Below are 21850 nucleotides of genomic sequence, written 5' to 3'. Positions count from 1 at the left end.
CAAAAATATATATTCCAAAAAGCAGTCTTATATTTTTTACAGCATACTTTTAGACATTTATTGAAAAGGTTTCAAACCTCTAGAAATTTCTTTCACTTCACCGATTAAATCACTTAACTATGTAGAAAATTAGGCAAATTGAAAACTTCTATGGAGCACCATGGTTAATTTAAAACCCTATAGACCATGCCCAATCATTCGTAACACAGATACTTCTAAGAAGACAAATCAATTGAAATTCCGTTCAGTAAAGGGGGACGAAAACCCAATTTAATTTGAGCTGCGAATAGGGAAAGTTGAAATAATCTGGGCAGCAAACGTGCATGGCGAACAACATGGTTAATCAATAATTTAGTATGCTGCGAAATGGTCAATGGATGAAAGAAAGTTCGGCGGCAAAAAATGGAACCTTTTCAACCGCCGTAGACATTCGCACTCATTTAACAATTTTACGCTTCGTTTAAGAACCGTAAGAGGGATTGCCTGGGACCAGAAAAGAGTTCTTTGATTCCTGGGAATTCTGTATATATATATTTTTTTTCGTTTTCTACGGGCCCAAAGTTTGTGGGAAAATAAAAAGGCATTTGCATGGCTTTCTTAGTTAACCTTTTTCCACCAGTCGACAGTCGGCAGCGCCATCATTTTGCTGGGTAAACTAAACGACGGCGGTTTTCCTGAAACCCCCTTCAGCACACCTCTTCTCAATTTTCCTACGCTTTTCCGTTGCCAGTTGAGCGCGCACAGTTTTCCCAACGGAAATGATGACATTTCGTCTAACTTTGTCGCCGCGGTGTGCAGTCGCATAGAAATTCTGGAGGTGTCGAAGAAATGCCACATTCCGTACTGGGGGACAGTTGCGAATTGAAAATTTTTCACTTTTTTCCAAGGCGGTAGCGGAAATTGTTGAAATGTTCCCCAGTTCCTGTTGGCTTCGGCCAAAATTGAAATTGTGACCAAATGTTTTTCGCCAACGCTTTTTATTGATTTCCCCCACATACACTTACGAGTATTTTATTCCATTTCGCCCTGGCGGAAGGAAGGTAGCAAAATGTTATTATCAATTATCATTTATTATTGCGGGGCATTTTTTCGCTTCGACGATTATATTTTCCTTTCCTTTGTGGCCATTTCCTTGGGAACGTTTTTGTTTTTCGTGTGTCTTACTTATTTCAGAAGTCATAACGACCTGATCGATGGTGTTTTTCGTGGGTTATTTTTGGGGATATTGGCTACTGGTGCTAGCATATTGTACATATCCGCTGATTGTGGTTTGAATTGTCTTTTGTTTTCAGCGCCAGCCAGTCGAACTTAAATCTGTTTTGACTAGACAAATGGATATTTTTTTAAAGCCATTTCATGGCAAGTTCCATTCCAAGAAACTTTTGCCATTCTACAGAATTACCAAACCCGTTGGTACCAAGAATAAATAAACATAGACATGTTCTGCTCATATTGTTTAATGTTGTTTTATCAATTTTGCTTTTTTATACACACGTTTAACAAGGGTTTCGCAAATTCAAGTTTGTGTATATAAGGCGAAATGGGGTTTGAGAATCTAATATATGCATGGCAATACAAGTCGACAGCTGCTGAGCAAATGTATATTGCCCGTATTTATGAAAGTCTTTGGCAAGCCGTCCATACAAATGCAAATTCTCAGGCAGGGCTTTAAACTAAAATTAGACCCTAATCAATGTAACTATTGTTTACTTTATACACAACATCTGGCGAAAGGGACAGTATTGTGTCTAGCTGCAGGCACTGAATATCTTAAAAATTTTTACTCGATTTTTCCATTTGAAGATTGAAAGTTTTGTTTGTCCAATTTAAAAAGGGATATCTGAAAAGCTGACAAACTTTATCAAATCGGATTAGATAGTCCGTTCACACACATCGCATCATTCCAAAAATGATGTGGGGCGTTTACACTACATATGCAGTATCATTACATTAGAATATCTTCGTCATTCTAGAAAATTAACATTTAAATCCAGTTTGTCAGAGAATACAAAGCACGTTACAAATCTTATTCTTCTTTCCATAGGGTTCCTATCGAAAAATAATCTTACCATCCTACTACAATGAGTCGGCCCTGTCTGAACACACTATAAGAGTAGGACAGTAGTTTTCCAAGGTCAACGTAGACTATAAATCACTGGTTGGTTCTTGAAACGACACTCATCATTAGGGCCATCCTTTCGCAGAGAACAAAAGAAATCAGCACTACCATTTCACCATATAAACCATCCATTTCCCCAAATGAACCGAGTCGTTGACCATTTTCCGTTCACAAACAAGGACAAACGTCGCACTTACTAGTGATCACCCAGGGTGCAATTAGGATTTGAGTGTTCAATAACGATTTACACAAAGGCTGGCCAATATGGTTGGTCCTCCTCTCCTGAAACTCCTGGTCTCCAAGGGAACAGAGGGGTCTGGTACGTGCGACCCGGGCAAATAAGCTTTAAAATGTTACCATTCGTATGGCAATGTGGGCAAAAGTTCTCCATCACGTATGTATGGAGTCTGCAACAAGAGTAGCAATTATAAAGGGGGCAGGAGGGCACATCTACCACCCGGATCCAATCCAATCTAATCAGCTTCGGTCGAGAAAAGAATCTGTTTACAATATTGACAATTTTGTTTTGGATCCCACAGACCTAAAACTAGAGGTTGAATCAGAAAGTTTCTTTTTATGCTGGGTAAAAAGTTAAATTTGCATATATTTTTTTTTGTGCGAGGCACTTGTCCCTTTTTCCTGAGATGCCCTCTTGCTGTTGGCCAATTTGTGGCCGAAGTGGAGCTGCCTGCTGAGTTAGGAGGTCCTGCCACATAAACACTTCTGTGCTGAATGCTATGAATAAATAATGAGCTTTGTCTTCCATCGCCATCGTGAAGTGATGGTCCCAGCGTTGCATACTTTTAGGGCAATAGGCTCATGCAATATTTGTGTGCCATTTAAGGAGCTTCCGTGCATTACATCCTGTACCTTCTTGAATCCTTGAGGATTGCACTTGGTTAAGAACAGACTATTAAATAGCAATAAATCACTAAACAGTTCGAAGTTGGTGCCTTGAAAAATCACCAAAAATATCTAAGGACAAACATATGTTTACATTTGTTCAAGACAAAATCACATTACCGCGTGCTCTTGCTGGAATCAAATTATGTTATTTTCCTGAGCAGCCCGAAAGTATGCAAATATTTGCTAAGCCCAAACATTTGATGCGCCAACCTCTTGCCACTCGACATACGGAATGCGGCATACTGAAGTCGGAGGGAAAGTAAAGCTACAGCAACAATGAGGTAGCCAGGCAAAAAGGTCGTTAGATTGTTAACAAGTTCATAAAAAGACGGCACACACACACACAAACATACAATTATAGGTGAAAGGATGGGGGGGGGTTTGGGGGTGGGGGGGTTTGCAGGACGAGCACTCCAGCAAGGACTGCCTAAATACTATACGACGCGTCTCGTTGCGTATTTACAGAGCACTTTTTCCGTTTCTACTGCTGCTGCCTCTCAACAAGCAGCAGCAACAAAAATGCAAACAAATGTACACTGACAGAAAAATAAAATAAAAATAATAAAATAAAAATCCAATAAGTACTTCCTATGAGGTACAATACGGAAAAATGTATAAAACTCCAAATACATATAATATTGGACTTGTATTTTAATTATAATTAATCTATTAACTATAATAAATTATTTTGTTTGTTCAGATACTTATGAAGTTTAAAGTCTTATATACTTCTTCTTACGATATTGGTAAAAAACCCTTTATTCTAGATTTGATGATCCTTAAAAATACCCAGAAACTAATATATTTTATATTTTTTTATATTTGAAGACTTTTAAAATGAAAACTTATTGAGTGTTTTTATTCTAAATGTATCATAGTCCCTTGTTTGTCTTGAAATCATTGAATTTTTTAGTCTTTAAACTTTCTTCCTCCATTAAGAAGTAACTCGAGTTATTACGACCTTATCAAAATTACGCAGAAAATTAAAACCCCTAACCTAAGAACTAAACTACTTACTACATAATTGGAACTAGAGAAGGTTCACAGTCTTTAAAAGTATAGTTACACTTATGGTTTCTAAGAACAATTTCTTTGTTGAAAAATTATGCAATCTAAGGGACTGAGATATATATATTATTAATATTATATTTTAAATAATATTATTTTGTAAGTCTTTTTCTTTTTCTTAAATCGCTTGAGGCTTTAAAAAAATATTTTTAAAAGGTGTCTAAAGGTATGCAACGATAATTTTCAACTTCTAGAGATTTTTGAAAATTATCGTTGCATACTTTTAGTCACCTTTTAAAAATATTTTTAAAGCCTCAAGCGATTTAAGTAGGACTCCCAACATACTGACTTGTAGAATTCTTTATCCCCAAATTCTTTATCTCTGTGTAGAACCCTGAAGAGGGGGCACTGAAGAGCAGCGGGACGACTATGAATATAAGCATGGGTGAACTGAACTGAACTGAACTGAGCACGAGGAGCTCCTGCGGTTGTTTGCATTAGGCAATTGATGTTTATTATTTCTGGGGGCTGTTTTGGAGGATCGGCGTCGGCGACAAAAGCCCGTGTCCCCTTTCCGGCGTTTTTGTTTGCCATCGCAGACTTGGCGAGCAACAGTTAAAGTTGCATTTGCATTTGCATTTGCGTTGGCTTAAAGCAAATTAAAGCATAATGAATGCCGCTGCAGGCGCCTAAAAGCCTCTTAAACGCGACAAATTCCAATTTTGCCCCGAGCTCTTTTGTGTTCTAGCCTTATTTAATAAACAGCCAGCATGCAATTAAGCCCGATTCGAAACCACAATGGAAATCGCTTTAAATTTACTGCCACCTCGGCGACAAGCCATTGGATTCCGCAATATGGTTGTGCAAATTAATTAAATTCGATTAAATATGGCATTATTAATTATATGCGTTTTTTGCACTTCCTTTTTATTAGCTTTGGATTATGATTAATTTACCAATCCAATCCAATTCTAATTAATGATCCATTGTTCGGGTCTGCAAAAAAGGTTTTTATTATTTGTCACACAAATGACCACGTATTTACTTATGCGCATGTAAAATGCCTTTGCGACTTTTAAAACACAAAGGCATTCTACCAACTAAACCACTCGAAAATGTCTCATCAAATTTTATTTTATTTCCAATTTCAAATTCTAAGAAGCCTATCAAGTCTCTCGAGCCCCTAGCACAATAGAAAAGGATAAAGTTTTAATTAAATAGAAAATATGTATTCAGTATTTATGGAAAGAATAACAGTTAAACCCGAATATTGAATTATTTAGGGAAACGCAGCGGGACGCACAAGTGTTAATAATTGAAACATTCTCGCCCGGGCAGCACAAAAGTTTTTCCAACGAAAAACTTGTAAAACAAATAGGCGGAAAAACTTTGTTCCCCTTTTTGCCGTGGCCAATTAATAATAAATCGCGAGCCGAAAAAGGGAGACTGAAAATCAACGTCTAGCAAACTAATGATGCGCCTCATTTAAGCACCGAAAAGCAAACGGCAGGTCGACCACGTGTAACAACAAATTACCGCCACAAAGGCGAAAAACTTCTCAGATAGCCATCGACGACCCCAACAGGAAGGTTAAAGGTTAAAACTTGCCAAAGCGAAGGTAAACGGTTTCGCCAAACTTGAGAAAAGGGTCGTTGTCGGGGATTCTTGTGGACTTAGCGCTTGATTAAGCGAAAACCCCCTTGAAAAACACCCTAAAAACCCCCAAACTAACCCCGAAAACCCCCAAAATAACACCCATTGTGAACTGCTGATTGATAAGGTAAATTGGTGTTGGTATTGTTTTATGCATTCTTCAGAGCCCAGCCCCCTCTCCAAAAAACTTTTGTTAACCAATGCAAATTGTTTGGCAGGCATCTGCGATTTTTAATTAAAGCTACCGTCATTTTATAACCCTACCATGGGTATTTATTTATCGCAAAAAACAATGGAGAAGTTAATTTTATATTCATATTTGAGTTTCAGTAATTTCCCTGTTTTTAAAGCAATCTGCTTGATATTTCTGGCAGGCCGTCAAACACACATATCCGTATATGTAAGTATAATAAAGTTAATTTCAACAAGCTTTTCATATTGTAGGAAAAGGAAAATGTGTGTAAAAACGCTTCCTGGCGCCTTCCTTGCGGCGTAATTAAATTTTCTAATTGAGTTACCACTGAAATTTCGAAACAAGGGAGAAAAATATGATTGCCTTCTGCCATTCGAAAGCCACATTTTCCTTCGACGACCAGGCAATCTGGCTGGAACTTTTACAATTCGCTGACTTTGCTAATAAATTATTGTATGGCCGTCAAACTTTAGGCGCATAAAAAATACATTTTTCTGCCTTCTGATTTATTCGCAATGCACGAAAAGTGTTCCAAGTCATAATTTATGCTTGAGCATACACAAAACAGAATCCCTTACTGCTTTTTAGATAATTGGTGATTTTATCAAGTCAGGAAATGCCATTTAAAGTGATGAAGAACTATGTTATTTGATCTACCGAAAAACGTAACTTGTTGTAGTTGATATCTTGGGCAAACCCCATTTCTGAAGCCTCTTTCATCGAAATTGTTGACTTTTAAAAGCAACTCGCTTTCTTTGGTTTCCTTCCAGCTTTCCGAGCTTCATGCATAATTGGAGCACCATGTCTGCTTAAATGAATAAATTTATGTCATGAATTCAACCCTTGAATTTCATTTATATGTCTAGAGGTATTCATAACAGGTTGCGGTACGCATCTATGGAGTTGGCTGGAAAGTATTCTTAATTGCTAGTCTACTTATATACTATGGAAGAATATTCTGGCTTTAAATAAATATTTTTAAATAACTTTAAAGGTATTCGGTGTACAGTAAAATTATTTAACAAACAGGGTATATTGGTCTAGACAAAAAAATCTACTAACAAAAATCTGGTAAAAATATTGTACTAAAAAAACTTTTAAAGGTCTCAAAGGTGAGATAAGATCGATTTAATTTTAAATTCTTAGATCTTAAAAATAATCTCAAGAAACAAAATCAAGAGTACATTTATTTCTCTTTTAAGAGTACTTTGTATCCTCAAAACAAATTTAAGAGTATTTTTGTCTTGATTTCAAGAACGTTTCTTCTCAAATAAGTACATTTTTGAGTTCAGAACATTTTTAATGGATGTTTTTCGTTTTAAATATTTGTAGGTGTAAATAGAATTTGAAATATATAATAAGCTTATATATTATTATTCCTCCATCCCTATTTGGGAACGAATTTATTCCGGAAATTAAAGCCGAGGCAATAGCAACGCCTCAGTCTTTGTGCAGTCACATCGTAAAGAACTTGGCTATAATGTCTACATGATTTATAATTATTAGAATTCGTTCACACACTATTACCCGTTGAATTTCAGTAACTAATAGGCGGCAACGATGATTAAAAGACTTAATTTGCCGCTAAAAGCTTGCCTTTCGCAGGGAAATGGTAGAGCTCCTTGGGCGCCTGCAAGCTCATAGTTACTTTATTGGGTGTTTATTGAAATTTATGGATCGTTTGGCTCCGGTTTACCAAAGTTGAGTACTTTATAGGCTTGGCACAGTGTGTTGAATTTATGACTTGGCTTAATGGGTAATGTTGGCACTGCAATTGGATTAAATCGACTGGCTCTGGTCTGGACATGGTTTGGCTGTGTATTTTGGGTTATTAATCCAATTAATATGTTTTCTTGCCATTGTATAAACACAATTATGCAATTAAATGTCTGCCAATTGCCTTAGAAAGGATCTGGTAGCTCATTGTCAAGATATTCTAAAGGAACCTGAAGCTTGTTATCAAAATTCGAGATGCATGTTTCCGCCTTTTTGCATGTTGTGTCATGCGCTCAAAATTCAGGCTGAATTAAATCTCTTAATGAAATTCGAAATTAAATTTAATTATGCATTTATTACGCCATTCGACACAAAATGATTGTATTAAAAATTAATTCAATTGAAACATGGGGCATTTTAACATAATATTAAAATACGCTGTGTGCTGCACTGTAATGTGTTAAATGTAATATTTTATTGATTAAATCTCAGAGGGCTGCCATAATTCAAAGGGTATGCTAAGTCCACTGCCCTTGACGTTAATTGCCTATTAATTTGCAGCAACATTGCGGGAATTCTATAATTCAATGAAATTGAATGCTCAGTTGCAAAGTGTCAAGTGGCCAAATGGAGTTGCGAAAGTCATGTTATATGGAAAATCCACTCGCCATAAAAGCGGCCAGTTCAAATGAGGTTAAAGTATGGGGGCCAAAAGCCGATGATAGCAGGCTACTAAATCAATAAAATGGTCAAGCAGTTGGCAGAGCATAAGTCGAAAACATAAACACATAAAATGCTGCTGGCCCATAAAAAGGAGCTTCCATTTCATTTGTAAACAAAGGCATGCCGTCCTCTAGAAAAATGTTATGCGGGCCGGGAAGTATGATAAAAACCCCTGGCCTTTGTTAGCCCTGCTGAGCTTTTATTTTCGCTATGCTGGCTGATGTTTTAAAAAAAAAAAGCTAAATAAAAAATATTTTCTTTTGTCCCGAAAACCCTAATACAGCTGTCCAGATAATGTGTCCATGAGTTGGCGAGATGGACGGCTGTTGGAAATCAATTTCAAACAGGGTCCACATTTCGTTAAATAACTAAATTGTGGATTCATGACTTCCAATTTTCGGGCACCATCCCCAATAAAATGTTAATAAAGGGAATATATATAAAGAAGGCGGTATATACCAAATGCTACATCTGGCAACCCCATTATTCAGAGCATCTGCTTTGAATGCAAGTCTGGCATCCCCATCAGGGGAAGCCCCTTAATTAAGGCAGTTGCAATCCGAGAAGTTTAACGAGTATTTAAATCCAGTTATTATAAACCCCATTGTACTTTCTTTAATCTATGTATTACTTAATTACCTATAAACTCAAACAAACATATACTCATATAAGCATCTATAAATCTCAAAAACATAATATATGATATAGGGAATATCAAAACGGAAACTGTTAAAAAGTCAAGCGGACAGCTTAATAACAGAAAAATCAACTATGTGGAAAACTGAGGAAATTATCCAAAGAGCAAAAGTGAGCATCATCCACTATTTTATTTATTTTATTTACGCTTCATTTGATATCACATTTCATTCGGGCCTTTTTTCCTTTGCAGAGTGCTAAGTTCCATTTCTCTTTGGGTTTTCCCCCACTTTTATTAATTTTTTTATGTTGACAAGACAATTTGCAAGATACATACCAGTCATGTAACATAAGAAGTCGGGCGAGCACATACATATACACAAGAAATAAAATATTAATGCGGTAGATCAAAGCGAAGCATACCGTAAAACTTGCGAATTATTCCGCGCATACAAACGCCCAAAAGGAACAACTTTTATTTTGTTTTTTTCTGTTTGTTGGTCCAAAAGTCAATTTATGGTTTTCCACCCGCATAATTTCATTTTATTCTGCTGTGCCATATATTTTTTTTCACCGATTTTTGTTTGTTCATATGAGTGAATTATGTGAAAAGCGCGTATTTGTTAAGGTTCGTTTCGGAGGTTGTACATTTTGTTTTGTTTAAATGAAGGCTTTGTTAAAATAATTTTACCCATTAAATATGTTTTTATTTTCGCGCTGAAAGGCGGCCATCAAAATTTCAAAAGCCGCCTGTCTATAAAAAACAGAATTGAAAAAGTCTATAGCCTGGCAACTCGATTATACTAAATTAATCGGAAATTATTATGAAGGGATTAAATTCATTGACGGCTTAATATTAAAGCGATTTTAACAGTTTAAAAAATGCACAGCCCTGTTTTTACCTTTGCCGAATTTTAGAAAATGCCCAGCAAGGTGAAAGAAAATAAAACATATTTTTATATCGCCGTTATGGGATGAGGTAAACTGCTGACAGGGCTGACCAGAAACTGCATCGCCAAAGCCATTTATCAAAACTAATAGCCGCCTAGATAAGGCGTGAAAAAGTGCAAAACGATGGGACGAAAGTAAAACCATTAAGGGGAAAGCGATCAGAAGTAAGAAAGGCAAACTAGCTTGGAAAAAATAAGGCATATCGGAAGTGGGAGTAGCCTTTAAAACCATTATAATGGAGTGCATTATGTTTGTCCTCAGCAACCTTGCAATAATGTGACATTTAACTGTTGATAAATAACAAATCTCTTAAAACATGTTTATGATCTCATTTAAAATCATAATATGGAAGCAACATATTTAAATAAAAATGTTTTAAAACATTATAATGGAGTGCGCTGTGTTTGTTATCAGCAACCCTACAAATAATGTGACATTGTACCGTTGATAAATAACAAATCTAACCAAAACAAGTTAAAGATATCATTTAAAAAGATAAGATGGAAGCAACATATTTAAATAAAAATCTTTTAAAACATTAGAATGGAGTGCGTTATATTTGTTCTCAGCAACCCTACAAAAAATGTGACATTGTACTGTTGAAAGACATTAAATCTAACCAAAATTAATTAAAGATCTAATTTTAAAAGAAAATATAAAACCAACAGATCCTTAAAAACATTATAATTAAATGTAATATGATTGTTCTCAGCAACCTTACAAGAAAGGTGACATTTAACAGTTGAAAAATAACAAACGTAACCAAAACCAAGTTTAAGATCTCCTTTAAAAATAAAATATGGAACCAACAGAACTGAATACAGATGGTAATAGGAATTTACCACAACCCAGGTGTATTATATTTGAGCGGGATAACCATAATATTCCCGAACTATATAATTTCTTGGCCAACCTAGCCATTGAATATTGGAATTGGTTTCTCGAAAAACTGGAACTGCTGAAAAATGTCTGCTTCCGACCTATATGCAACTTAAAGTTAACACTATCTGCAGATCCTGAGATTCTGGATGGGATAAGCCAAACAAGAGGATGGAAAACGGCGGCCTTTCGATGCATAGAGTTCCATCCGAAAATTTCCTTAATGGCCTTAGTGACCAATCAAGATATCATTCTGATCCATGATGGGAGGAGCACCACACACACCAATCTACAGAGCTTTCATCAAAAGGACATCACCTGTGTGGCCTTTCGTCCTTGGTCACCGGTCTGTGAATTAGCCGTAGGATGTGGATCGGGTATATATTTATGGAGGGAAAGTGGAAGGTCCAATCACAATATTCGCCATATGCTGGGCACCCATCTCATGAGAGTCCTGCAGGACGAGGGGCACAACTATGTGACCTCGCTGCAATGGAACGAGGATGGTACTATACTGATCAGTGCCGCTTTGGGCTCATCCCACATCATCCTTTGGGAACCGGACTGTCAGCAGAAGATTCGCTTGATTCCAGCTCCCAATAGTCTGAGCTCATTTTCCCTACTGCGATATAGTCCCGATTTCCAGGTGCTTTTCTGCGCATCCTGCGAGGCCGGTGGAAGTTTGTGCCAACTGAATAGGTCGAAGTGGAAATCGGAACAGGTCCTCATGCGGAATCGCATTCAAACGGCTGTCTGGACCACTTGCAGTTCATATCTGCTGTTTGTGCGGGTGGGCAGCACTCGTGTTTACTCATGTACCAGTGATGGGGAATCAACGATATTCCTCCGCCCCAAACCCCAATGGAGGGTCGAATTGGTGGTGGACCTACAGGAGGTCACCACTTGTTCCGGCGAGCAGAGGTGCTGCGGTGAACCCCACACCTTCGCCATGGATCCCCTGGGCATCTACATGGCCACAATCTTCAAGCAGCAGTCCTTCGTCCTGCTCTGCCTTTTAGCCAACTTGCCACGGGGCTCACCGCATCTCCTGCCCCTCGAGTTTATTAACTGCGATGCCGATGGCGAGGAGTACCCAACTTGTATGGGATTTGGTATATCAGATCCACAAACTCGATGTCTGGTGATTTGCTGGAATTCTGGGCATATTCAGCGATATGTAGTAACTGCAAAGTGTTTGCAAGAGGCCCAGGTACTACATAATATAAAGTAATAAAAATAAAATCAAGTCATCAAATTCAGAGGGAATTAAAGCAACAAACGAGTTTCGTTCTATAATGTTAGTAGTATGAAATATACAAAAAAAAAAACGATTAAGGTGCAGAACGAATTTATTACAAGACTTATGACGTGGAAGGCTTAAAATATACTTCGTTTAAGGTATTTTAAAGCATCCAAAAAAAATTTAATAAACCTTAATATTATATAATAAAGAAAATAGGTTTGTAGACTGTAAATTTCTATCAAAGAAAATATATAAATAGGGTATAATATTATTCGAATGTTAATACATTTATTTATATACTAGTGTCTATCACGCTTAATATTAAGCTATTTTAAAGATCTATTTCATTTAAAGACAATAGTTACATATTTTTAAAATTTAAGGGCCGCAGACATTTTTTTTAAAGCTCAAAAGATTTAGTACATGCCAAGAATACAAAAACACAGGTAAGCGTAGATTTCCCCATATAATATTAGATAAATCTGCTAATCATTAGAAACAAATAGAGAGTTGAAAAGAACTGTAATACTTTATGCTAGGATTGCAAATGGTGTTGTCTATATAATGGCATCTTTATTTTTTTTTTCCCAAATTTTCCGCTATTAAATTTTCATTCTCTCACATGAATATTCAACGGAAGCGCTTATGCAAATGGAAAATAACTCAAGTCGGCGAGCAACCAGTTTTCCAACCCGATTCCACCGTCGCCCACCTGATACCCACGAATGTCGCTTATTCCGCAGGTATTTTCATTCACCTGACAGTCGTGAAGTAAGCTTAAAGGCAATAAATCTTTACCTCGATTTCTGATTGCAGACCGAAAAATTGGTTTTACACAGATTTAACTCCTTTGTAATTGACGTTTTTTGCCCTGTGAGGGCAAATCGTTTATACGGGAAGGTTACGCGATTGAAAATAATTTTATCATGGTGCCCAAAATAACCGATTGTTTTAACGGAAAAAAAGGTTCAATTGGCAAACGACTTTTTGCCGCAATCATAAGAATATGTATATGCTTAATGTCCTGGGGCTTTTTTATTGGGATGTTCGATTTTCTGGGCTAAACTGGTCTTTAACGACTCCCCTGATGCTCAAACATGCCGAGGCACGTCCCAAAAAGGCACAGAAAAATAAATTAATGCAGTCTAACGACCAAATCTCAATGGATATTCACGAATCAAAGTTAATCTAAGGTCGTAATGGAAATTGATTTCATGCCTTATTCGCTGGGAATCCGAACTGCACAATTTAGTGATTTAATATTAGTTTTAAAAGTCCAATCAAATCAAGGAAGTCCAAACCAACTCACCAGGTAAATATTAAAAACAAAATGATAGACTTCCACTTGCAATCAAGAGCGTTTACCCACTTGGCCATTTCAATATTGGCCAACTAACAACAGGCCAAAAAAATAGAAGAAGCTTAGTAGAAATAATCTGGCAAGAAAGCAAACCCAAATCGCAATCTCAATTGCGTCCACTCATCTTCAAACCAACATTGACTTTGGTCTGCAACTTTCCTTAGGTAAACATCTTAAAACCCAAATGCCTTTCCTCCTATAAAGTAATTTCTGGGGACCAAAAGATATTGCGCTGACCAAAGCGGAAAAAGCGCAAAAACATGAATGCAAATAAGTCCTCCAACAATGGGCAATACTCGTGAATCACTTAACTTCCATAGACCACAAAAGTTGGGAGTCTTTGTTGTGGATTCGTTTCGGACCCATCTATTCGTATATGTAGCAGAACTAATGGAATTATCGGACTTACGGAGTAGTCAGTTGCCCTAGAAACAGCCTTGCATATTTTTGAAAAATACAAAAGCCGTCTTAGAATCAACATTTTTGTTTCGTTACTGAAGTTAAGACCAAAGCAAATAAACAAAATGAGTTTTTACTGCGTGAAAACAAAACACACACACACGGGTATAAAAAAAGTCTAAGGACCGTAGCATTAAAGTTTAATGTTGGGAGTGAAAATGTGAAGCCATAAAAATCATTTAAATGTTTGTTTGTTTTTCGGAGACCCTGATATCATACCCATCCTCTCACTTTGTCAACGTGTGAAAATGCCTGGGGGAAAAGGCATATTAATAATCTGACAAATCCAAGTGATACTTTAATTTGTATAAAAAAAGTTTTGACTTGAAAAAGAAAGCCATATTTATTATCATAGGGGCACAGCTGAGCGAAATGAAAAATTGTATATTAATTGAAAGAAGGACTCACTGAAGAACAAGTGTTTTTATCCGCCCTACATGGAAAACACCTCCATCACAATCAACCAAATCAGTATAATCCAAGTGATACTTTAATATTTCTTAAAAAGTTTTGGCTTAGGAAAAATAATATATTTTATATAATGGTTGGAATAAAAATAATATATTTTATATAATGGTTGGAATTAAAATAATATTTTAAAGGAAGACTGCCCGCAGTACCAATATTATCACCCCGCTATATATTGAAAACAACTTTATCGCAATCAACCAAATCCGTATAATCCTAGTGATACTTTTTATGTTTTGTAAAGTATTGCCTTAAAAAAAATCGAAATATTTAATATCCCAAGGAGTAAGGAACAGATATATTTCAAATAACAAGTGTTATCAATCCGCCCTATATGGAATACACCCACCTCCTAATAAACGAAGTCCGTGTAATTCAAGTCATACCTTAATATGTTTTATAAAGTTGCTTCTTAACAAATCTAAAATATTTAATATCACAGGGGGAATAGCTAAACAAAATGTAATAATATTTCAAAGGAAGTCTGTCGGAAAAACAAAAGGTATCACCCCTCCTTTTATGGAAAGCACATCCCTCACAATCAACCAAATCCGTATTTATTGTTTTACCATACTTTGCCCAGGCATCAAAAATACAATTTAATGCAATGAATGCGACTTGCCGAAACGGCAAAGTTGGCAATAATTTTGTGCAGACGTGGTGTAAGCCTTGATATGCTGACAATGTGAGCGTTGATTTTTTCTGTCAGTTCTCCAAAGAGAACTGTAATAACACGGGGACCCAAGAAGGCAAATGCCAAGTACACGCTAGACATACCAAATAACTTTACTTATTTTTATGTCCTTTGTGTGGGGTAGCAAGGAATGGGGCCTACGGATTACATATTTTCACCCAACCCGGGATATTCCGGGAGACTTCTGGTTGGGGGATGTGTCTCAAATGGCGTAAACGCAGAGCAATCAGCAATGAGGCATCAATAATTCTTAACGCGTTTGCGGCACTTTCGGTGTCAGAGCGGTTAGGAATTCGCTTTGTTTTCATTATAGGTTCGAAAACTGGTGGAAAAACGCGACTTGGCCCATTAAAACTAAAGTTTTTCCCCCAAATTCTCTACGTTCCACGTTTAACTTTTCCCATGACCTAAGCGAGAGGCCTGTGGTTTTTTGATTTATGGTCCCCAATGGCGGAACCCCAATATTTACGCCCAGCAGCCCATCTTCAGCCGAGTGTTTTGTTTCGTAATCACGTTTTTATCTTTTACTAAACAACTCATGTATACGGCCGCGTAAAATTTTTCTCTGCCATTTTTTTTTTTTTATTTTTTTTGGCAAAGCCTCTCACGTCGAGATTATTTAAAAATAAGGAAAATGATGGCACATGGCGCGCCAGGGCGAAACTTGTTTACCATCAAGTATATAATGAATCTTGCTGTGGAAACCGATAATTGACAGGAAAAAAGAAGATTTCGCAGTTGCCAGGAGGAAGACAAAGCAAGTGTCCTTAGGCAAACCGTTCACGTAGAATGCTCAACTCAGTGTGGATGATTTTAATAGCCCCAAGCATCCGGGCATCCAGGTATCCTAGGCATCCTCAACTGCAATTGGTAATGTAAGTAAGTAACCAAAGCTCTCAAGTTTTTCCCCAAGTGATGTCATAAGCAGTCCAACAATTCTGTAAAATTTGTAAATGGTCTGGTGTAACTTTTTGCCAAAAACTTGTGAAATGCTTTGCTGATTGTGAGTGCAACGGGAAAGTTAGTTAGGTGAGTAGTAAAATATTTTCATTTTCACTACCCAGTCATATGTTATATCTTATTTACTGTTGAGAGCGCTGAAACTGAAATCATCACTGCGTTAACTGCTGATAAATGCCAGGCCAGGCGTGCCCTCAAATGTAGGCAATAAAAAATAACATTTCTTTGAAAAACAAACAAAATACATTTTCACTTTGACCAATAAACAAACAAGCTCTGTTTTATTTTCGGTTTAATTAAAATTTATGCATGTTGAATGCGACATCATAGATTACGGATGTTCGGTGGCGCACACAAAACACAGCTATATATTTGAATTTTGCTCAAAAATCAATGGGCAAACTATACCCTGTTTGGCTTTTATATTCTTTCTGGGGACTGCAAAAAGTCAACAGAAAGCGAGGCGAGGAGCCAAAATAAATTTCCAGCCGCAAATCCTTGACAAATCTGCTGCATTGGCTTTGGCGGCCGTCCTTTCGAGATAAATCTTTATTGCCTCATTTTGCTTAAAGTTGATTCTATTTTTATACGCTGCCGAAGGGTGTGTTTGTATTTTGATTTCCAAAGACCCTTTGACCTTTTACGAAACTATTTATTATTTTTGAAGCTGCTAGGCGCCGAGTTCTCAATGTCCGGTTAAGGTTCTAGTTGGTTATCTGTCAGTTAAAGATATGAACATTTAATGAGTTTTTTTCAGGTCATATAGTTTTATATTCAACCTGCTAAGACAAACAAAAGAAGAATCGTTTTGTCGACCGAAATATTTAACTAGAACATTGCCTAAATGGCGCAAGTTAACATGACATTGGGAAATCGCACCTAAGAAGTATGTTTAACTAATTAGTGTATCTTACGATTAAGTCTTATATTAAATCTGGCAAGCCAAAAAAATATAAGTTTTGCTTTGTGGAACCAGAATTTGAACTAAAACATTGCCTTAACAATAAGAGTTAACATGACATTGAGAAACCGGATCTATAAAGTGTTTTAAGTGGCCCTAAGTCGTATATTTGGCGATTTAGTTTGTTATACTCAATCTGACAAACCACAAAAAGAAAATATTGCTTTTTTCGAGCGACAAATTAAACTACATCATTGATCTAATGTCAAAAGTTAACCTGACATTGAGAAATCGACCTGAGAAGTGTATTTAAAAGTCTACTGCACCTGAGTAAGCTTTTCCTTCCGCTTTACATGAGTTACATGTATTTTTATCCAGACATTCTATTTACATTCTAGTTTTTTTTTGGCCAATCTAACTGAGCTTGCGGTAGTGTCTTCGGAGTGCGGCCAAAAAGACAATGGCCCAGAGATAACAGGGCTGAGGAAAAGACCGCACTGAAACCGGAGTCAACAATGGCAACACGACTACATCGAGACAAAACTTTTCAGGAAAGAAGACGAAATAAAAACCTTAAGTATATCAAACAGCCTGGGAGAAGCGGAAAATATGATATGTAGACGGGTAAACTTATTTTCGCGACCGTTAAACTCTAATGTTAAGTCGAATGTAGTCTGTTTTCCTTGCATTTACTTACTTATATAGGGTTTAAGAAATGCAATAAAAAAATGTACCGAATATTATACTTACATTATGGCTATATCTCCGACATGCGAATATCCTGTTTCGTGGAGGCACCTTGAGTAAGTATATTTTAAATACAACCGGATGAAATTATGAAGTCCCGGATGCTGTGCAAACAGCCACTGACAGAATCCCAAACTTTATGTTTACTTTTCCGCAGCTGACGCTTTTCCCGCCGTTGGCTTTTCATACGTAGATTGCTCACACTGTTTTCATATTATTTTATTTTATTTTTACTGCTGAACTTTGTACAGACACTTCCTTGTTATTCTTTGTCCAGCACGGAAATTAATTTAATTACTTTTGCTCTGCGTGTGTGTATTTAACATTTAAGGGAGCCTTTAATAGCCGATTCGCATTAATTGTCCGCTAATCAGGTGCAAAAATAAACATAAAACTGTCCCGCAGTGCAATTGAAAATGATTCATTATCCGCAGATCGAAATTAATCCTTATGGATGGGGAAATGGGCAGCACGTACAACTGTTGTCATATTATGGATAATGTAACTACGGCTCAAAGTGAAGTGAACCTGATTCGAATTCAATTGGGAAATTGAATTTCCATTTGATTCAGTTTGCATGGAACTACTATATTCAATTGAGTGCAATCAAAGGCAAGATTGTTTGGGAATGTTCCAAAGGCAAGAGGGTCATATACGGATAATGAAATCATGTAGTGGGTTGTATGATTTACCAACTGCCTAATGAACTTTAAGTGGGTCTAGAGAAGTCTTCCTGAGGAATTGCAATATATAAACTAATAAATTGTAGAATTTTTTAGTTGAATATTGTTTGTTTCAAGGCATAAGGGTTAGATAATAAAATCATATTTACCATGATTTCGAAATGTGCAAAAACAAGATGGTTATATTCAGATAATAAAACCATGTAATGGGGTATTGTGAACTTTCAGTTTTTCTACGGAACTCTCCCTGTGAAACTGCTATATATAAACTAAAGACTTGTAGAATTTCTGGTTAAAAACTGTCTGACTTTCATAACTTGTTGTTGCAAAGCAAGAAAGTAATATTCAAATAATGAAATACTGCATTGAGTTATATGGTTTACTATCTGCCTGATGAACCTTAGGTTGCTCTAAAGAACCCTCTGAGAAACTGCCATAAACTAAACTAATGAATTGTAGAATTTTTTGTTGAGAACTGTCTGAAAAATGCGCCAGCACACATATACTTTCAATGGTAAACCGATGTTTTGCTGCGCCTGACAGGCTGCAATAAAAAAGCACGGCCACGTACGCAAACATATAGAGCGGCATAAAAATGGCGAGGCAATGGGAACCGGAAACGGAAACCCCCCCCCCCCCCTGTGAATGGGGGGCAGGCGAAAGCGAAAGCCCGGGCAAACCGCTGATGTTCAAACAATAAAGTTCAAGGGTATTACAAACAGGGTTTCAGAGCCACACACTCGCGTGTGCTTAAAAATGAGTAATAGGGTTTGCAAGTTGGTTGCTTTTCTGCAAGGCCCCCCGTCCACGCCCACTTTTGGGTCAAGTCGAGGGCGGCCAGGGCTGTTTGCTTTGGGGGCTAATGGAGCCTAGTGTTTACCGAATTTTAATTATGCTAATGCGAGGCGTAAGCAACACCAAGGCAGGTGTATTCATCTGTGAATGGTGTATTATTCCTTGAATAATACGAGTAGCAGTAGTTCACCTTGCTTATTTGCCTTTTCCTTTAGAGCAGGGTTCTACCTGGTGTTTTATGGCTTTAATTTCCGGAACAACGGAACTACGGAGAACAACAGCGATTATCTTTCACGTCCGTTAATTGGAGAAGACTCAGCTCTAATTAGAAGCGGATTAAGGAGTTTAACAGCAGCTTTGTCTTATCTGAACACGAGTTTAAATGCTTTCAACTTCGATCGATTAGTATGAAAACCATTTATCACAATGAATACAAAAAATATAAATCCACAAAATGTTATACACATTGTAGGCAATGGCTTTTCACGCCTGCTGAATATTTTCACAACTAATTCGCTTCTAAAATAAACCTAGACTTTTTATATCCATTTGGTACTTCCGCACAAAATATTGGTTTGCAAAATGTTGGTGAAAATAGAATTTATCGCTCGAAACCGTAGCTTTTAGCGCATTCATTTTGCTATTAGAAAACAATAAATACAACTTTTATAATTGATTGATGGCTTATCTGTTGGCGAATGCCACTAATCAAAGGCCACTAATTTAACTAACGAACCAGCAAATAAAATAGAGCGCACTTTTTGGAGGATGGGACTTTGTGGTAAGCAAAATTTATCCTGAAAGCGGGGCTTATGCGTAAACGCTTGAGTTAGGTCAGAACCGGAAACTCGATGAATTTTCATGGATAGATCCACAGTTGGACTCACAGTATGTTCAATTACAGGCTACGAACACTCCGCAATGAATTTACATATTTAATTTTTAGGGCCGACACCCGAGCCAAACTAGCATTTTTGATTAATTGAAATACGCCGAAAATCACGTATCACGCGGGGCGAAATCACGGACGAGTTGAAAGGATGGCCAGGATAACGAGCCGCGAGGATAACCGCACTTTTAGCCAGACGCGAAGGTACTGAACACAGCGTCCGGAAGACGGCAACGCCTGGCATTCGAAAGCGCAACAGCATCTGGAATCCGCAGGACAGGGTTGTTCCGGCGCGACGAGCAAGGACGACGAAGGACGACCCATACCGAACATCCTTCGGATGGATGCTGTTCGTCTGAACGCTCTCTGGGAAAATCCTGCAGATTCAGCACGATTCTCTGACGAAAGGACGCCGCTTACTCGTTCAGTAGGTCAGAAACACATCCGAGTTTCACAAACAGACGAGTTCTGAATAATGGACATGGTGTTGAGTCTTCAAAAGGGTTTGTAAAATATGCCTTACTTTCTAATATTTTTTTTGTATTTTATAGCTTACAAAGAAAATAGAAAATAATGATATTAGGCACTCCCTGATAAAAGCATTAAGTCGTTCTTCAAACAGACGAGTTAGGAATAATGAGTAAGGGGTTGAATCTCTACTAGAATTAAAAAATATGCCTAACTGATATTTTGAAAATTTTATAGCATAGATACAAAAACACGTAACAATACAAAAAAACGCGAATTCTTGAGGAAAGATTGACCCATATGTTAAACTTTCCCAGGTAAAAAGCTTATGTGGTTAACTGAATTTTAATATTTTCCCTACTCCCTTGTCCCTTTCCTATAATAAGTTATTTACTCATATACTTTTTACCTTATGAGGGCTGAATCTGGAATTCCAATATAATAGAAAAATGTATAATTACCTTGTAAAGACTTTATTGGGATTAAATAAAATGCTGAAACAATTTTTCCATTCCAGTCAGTAAAAATTGATGTACATAAGTACTATTATTCACTTTGTAGTATTGGTTCAGCCATCCTGATAATTTAATAAGTCTGTTTTATTTTTATACGATAAGTATTGTGATACCAATGACCCTTGACAAAAGCAAATACACATAAATAGTGGTGCTTTCATGTCGACAAAAACATAGCTCTATAAAAAATTCTTCAAAATGCATTCAATTGTGAAATCTCAATGGATAAAAGTAATATATATGATTAGCCGCTACAGCTTGATGTAGATGTGTATATACTTATATGGGGGAAAAAGTGATGGGGTAAACAGTTACAAAACATCATGGTCGTATGGCCGGCTGGATGTGTAAGACATTTACGAGCGTTTGAATTTGACAGATTTCTTTTATTAGAGCGACAGACAGCGTCAAAGGAACTGGCAAAGCGCTCATGCGTGCAAAATCCGAGTGCGGCTGGCTATATCCCATATATACCATATATATATGCACTAGCTGGGGGATTCGAGTAGAATTTAATAAAAACAAACAACTTCAGAGGGCCCCAGGCGATTGAAAATCCCTATAAAGACGTCATAAAATCTTTTATGCAGTTCAGCGCATTTCTTCTATACACAGAGCAGATAAATAGATTAGGGAACTTTGGAAGTAGACGGGTCCCTATTAACTTATGCACTTTACTTCTCTCACACTTTTATGTTAGTTTGGTAATTAAAAGTACAGAATAAATTAGCATTAACCTAGAAGTTTGGGGCTTAAGTTCTCCTCTAACTCACATTAAGAATTAATTTGACAAAAAGTTTCTGGTTTACTTAAGAATGCTAGTCAAGAAATCAATGATTTGGATTGTGAAATATATGACCGTGAAAGATTTGATGGTATAGTAC

General features: G+C 37.0%; 2 protein-coding genes across 6 annotated transcripts in view; one reads left to right on the top strand and one right to left on the bottom strand.

Moving 5' to 3' along the window:
- Positions 1-20172, bottom strand: part of LOC119548666 — a 131506-nt gene extending 111334 nt beyond the window's left edge. For 2 of the 5 annotated variants that reach the window (XR_005219317.1, XM_037856095.1), the window contains exons 1-2: positions 19982-20172; positions 17620-17982 (exon numbers count right to left, since the gene is read on the bottom strand). The gene's annotated coding sequence lies outside the window, so the exon portion shown is untranslated. Of the gene's footprint in view, positions 1-17619; positions 17983-19830 lie in introns of all 5 variants that reach the window. The other 3 variants (XM_037856098.1, XM_037856097.1, XM_037856096.1) reach the window with 3 other exon arrangements.
- LOC119546359 (aladin) lies at positions 10705-12041 on the top strand. The gene has a single exon (XM_037852586.1). The coding sequence runs from the start codon at positions 10705-10707 to the stop codon at positions 12013-12015; it is 1311 nt and encodes a 436-aa protein (XP_037708514.1). The 3' UTR covers positions 12016-12041.
- Positions 20173-21850: the final 1678 nt, after the last annotated feature.

Source organism: Drosophila subpulchrella, chromosome 2L, assembly GCF_014743375.2.
Source record: "Drosophila subpulchrella strain 33 F10 #4 breed RU33 chromosome 2L, RU_Dsub_v1.1 Primary Assembly, whole genome shotgun sequence".
Lineage (NCBI taxonomy): Eukaryota > Metazoa > Arthropoda > Insecta > Diptera > Drosophilidae > Drosophila > Drosophila subpulchrella.
The sequence above is the reverse complement of the archived record's forward strand: the minus strand, read 5'-3'. Positions and strand labels throughout refer to the sequence as shown.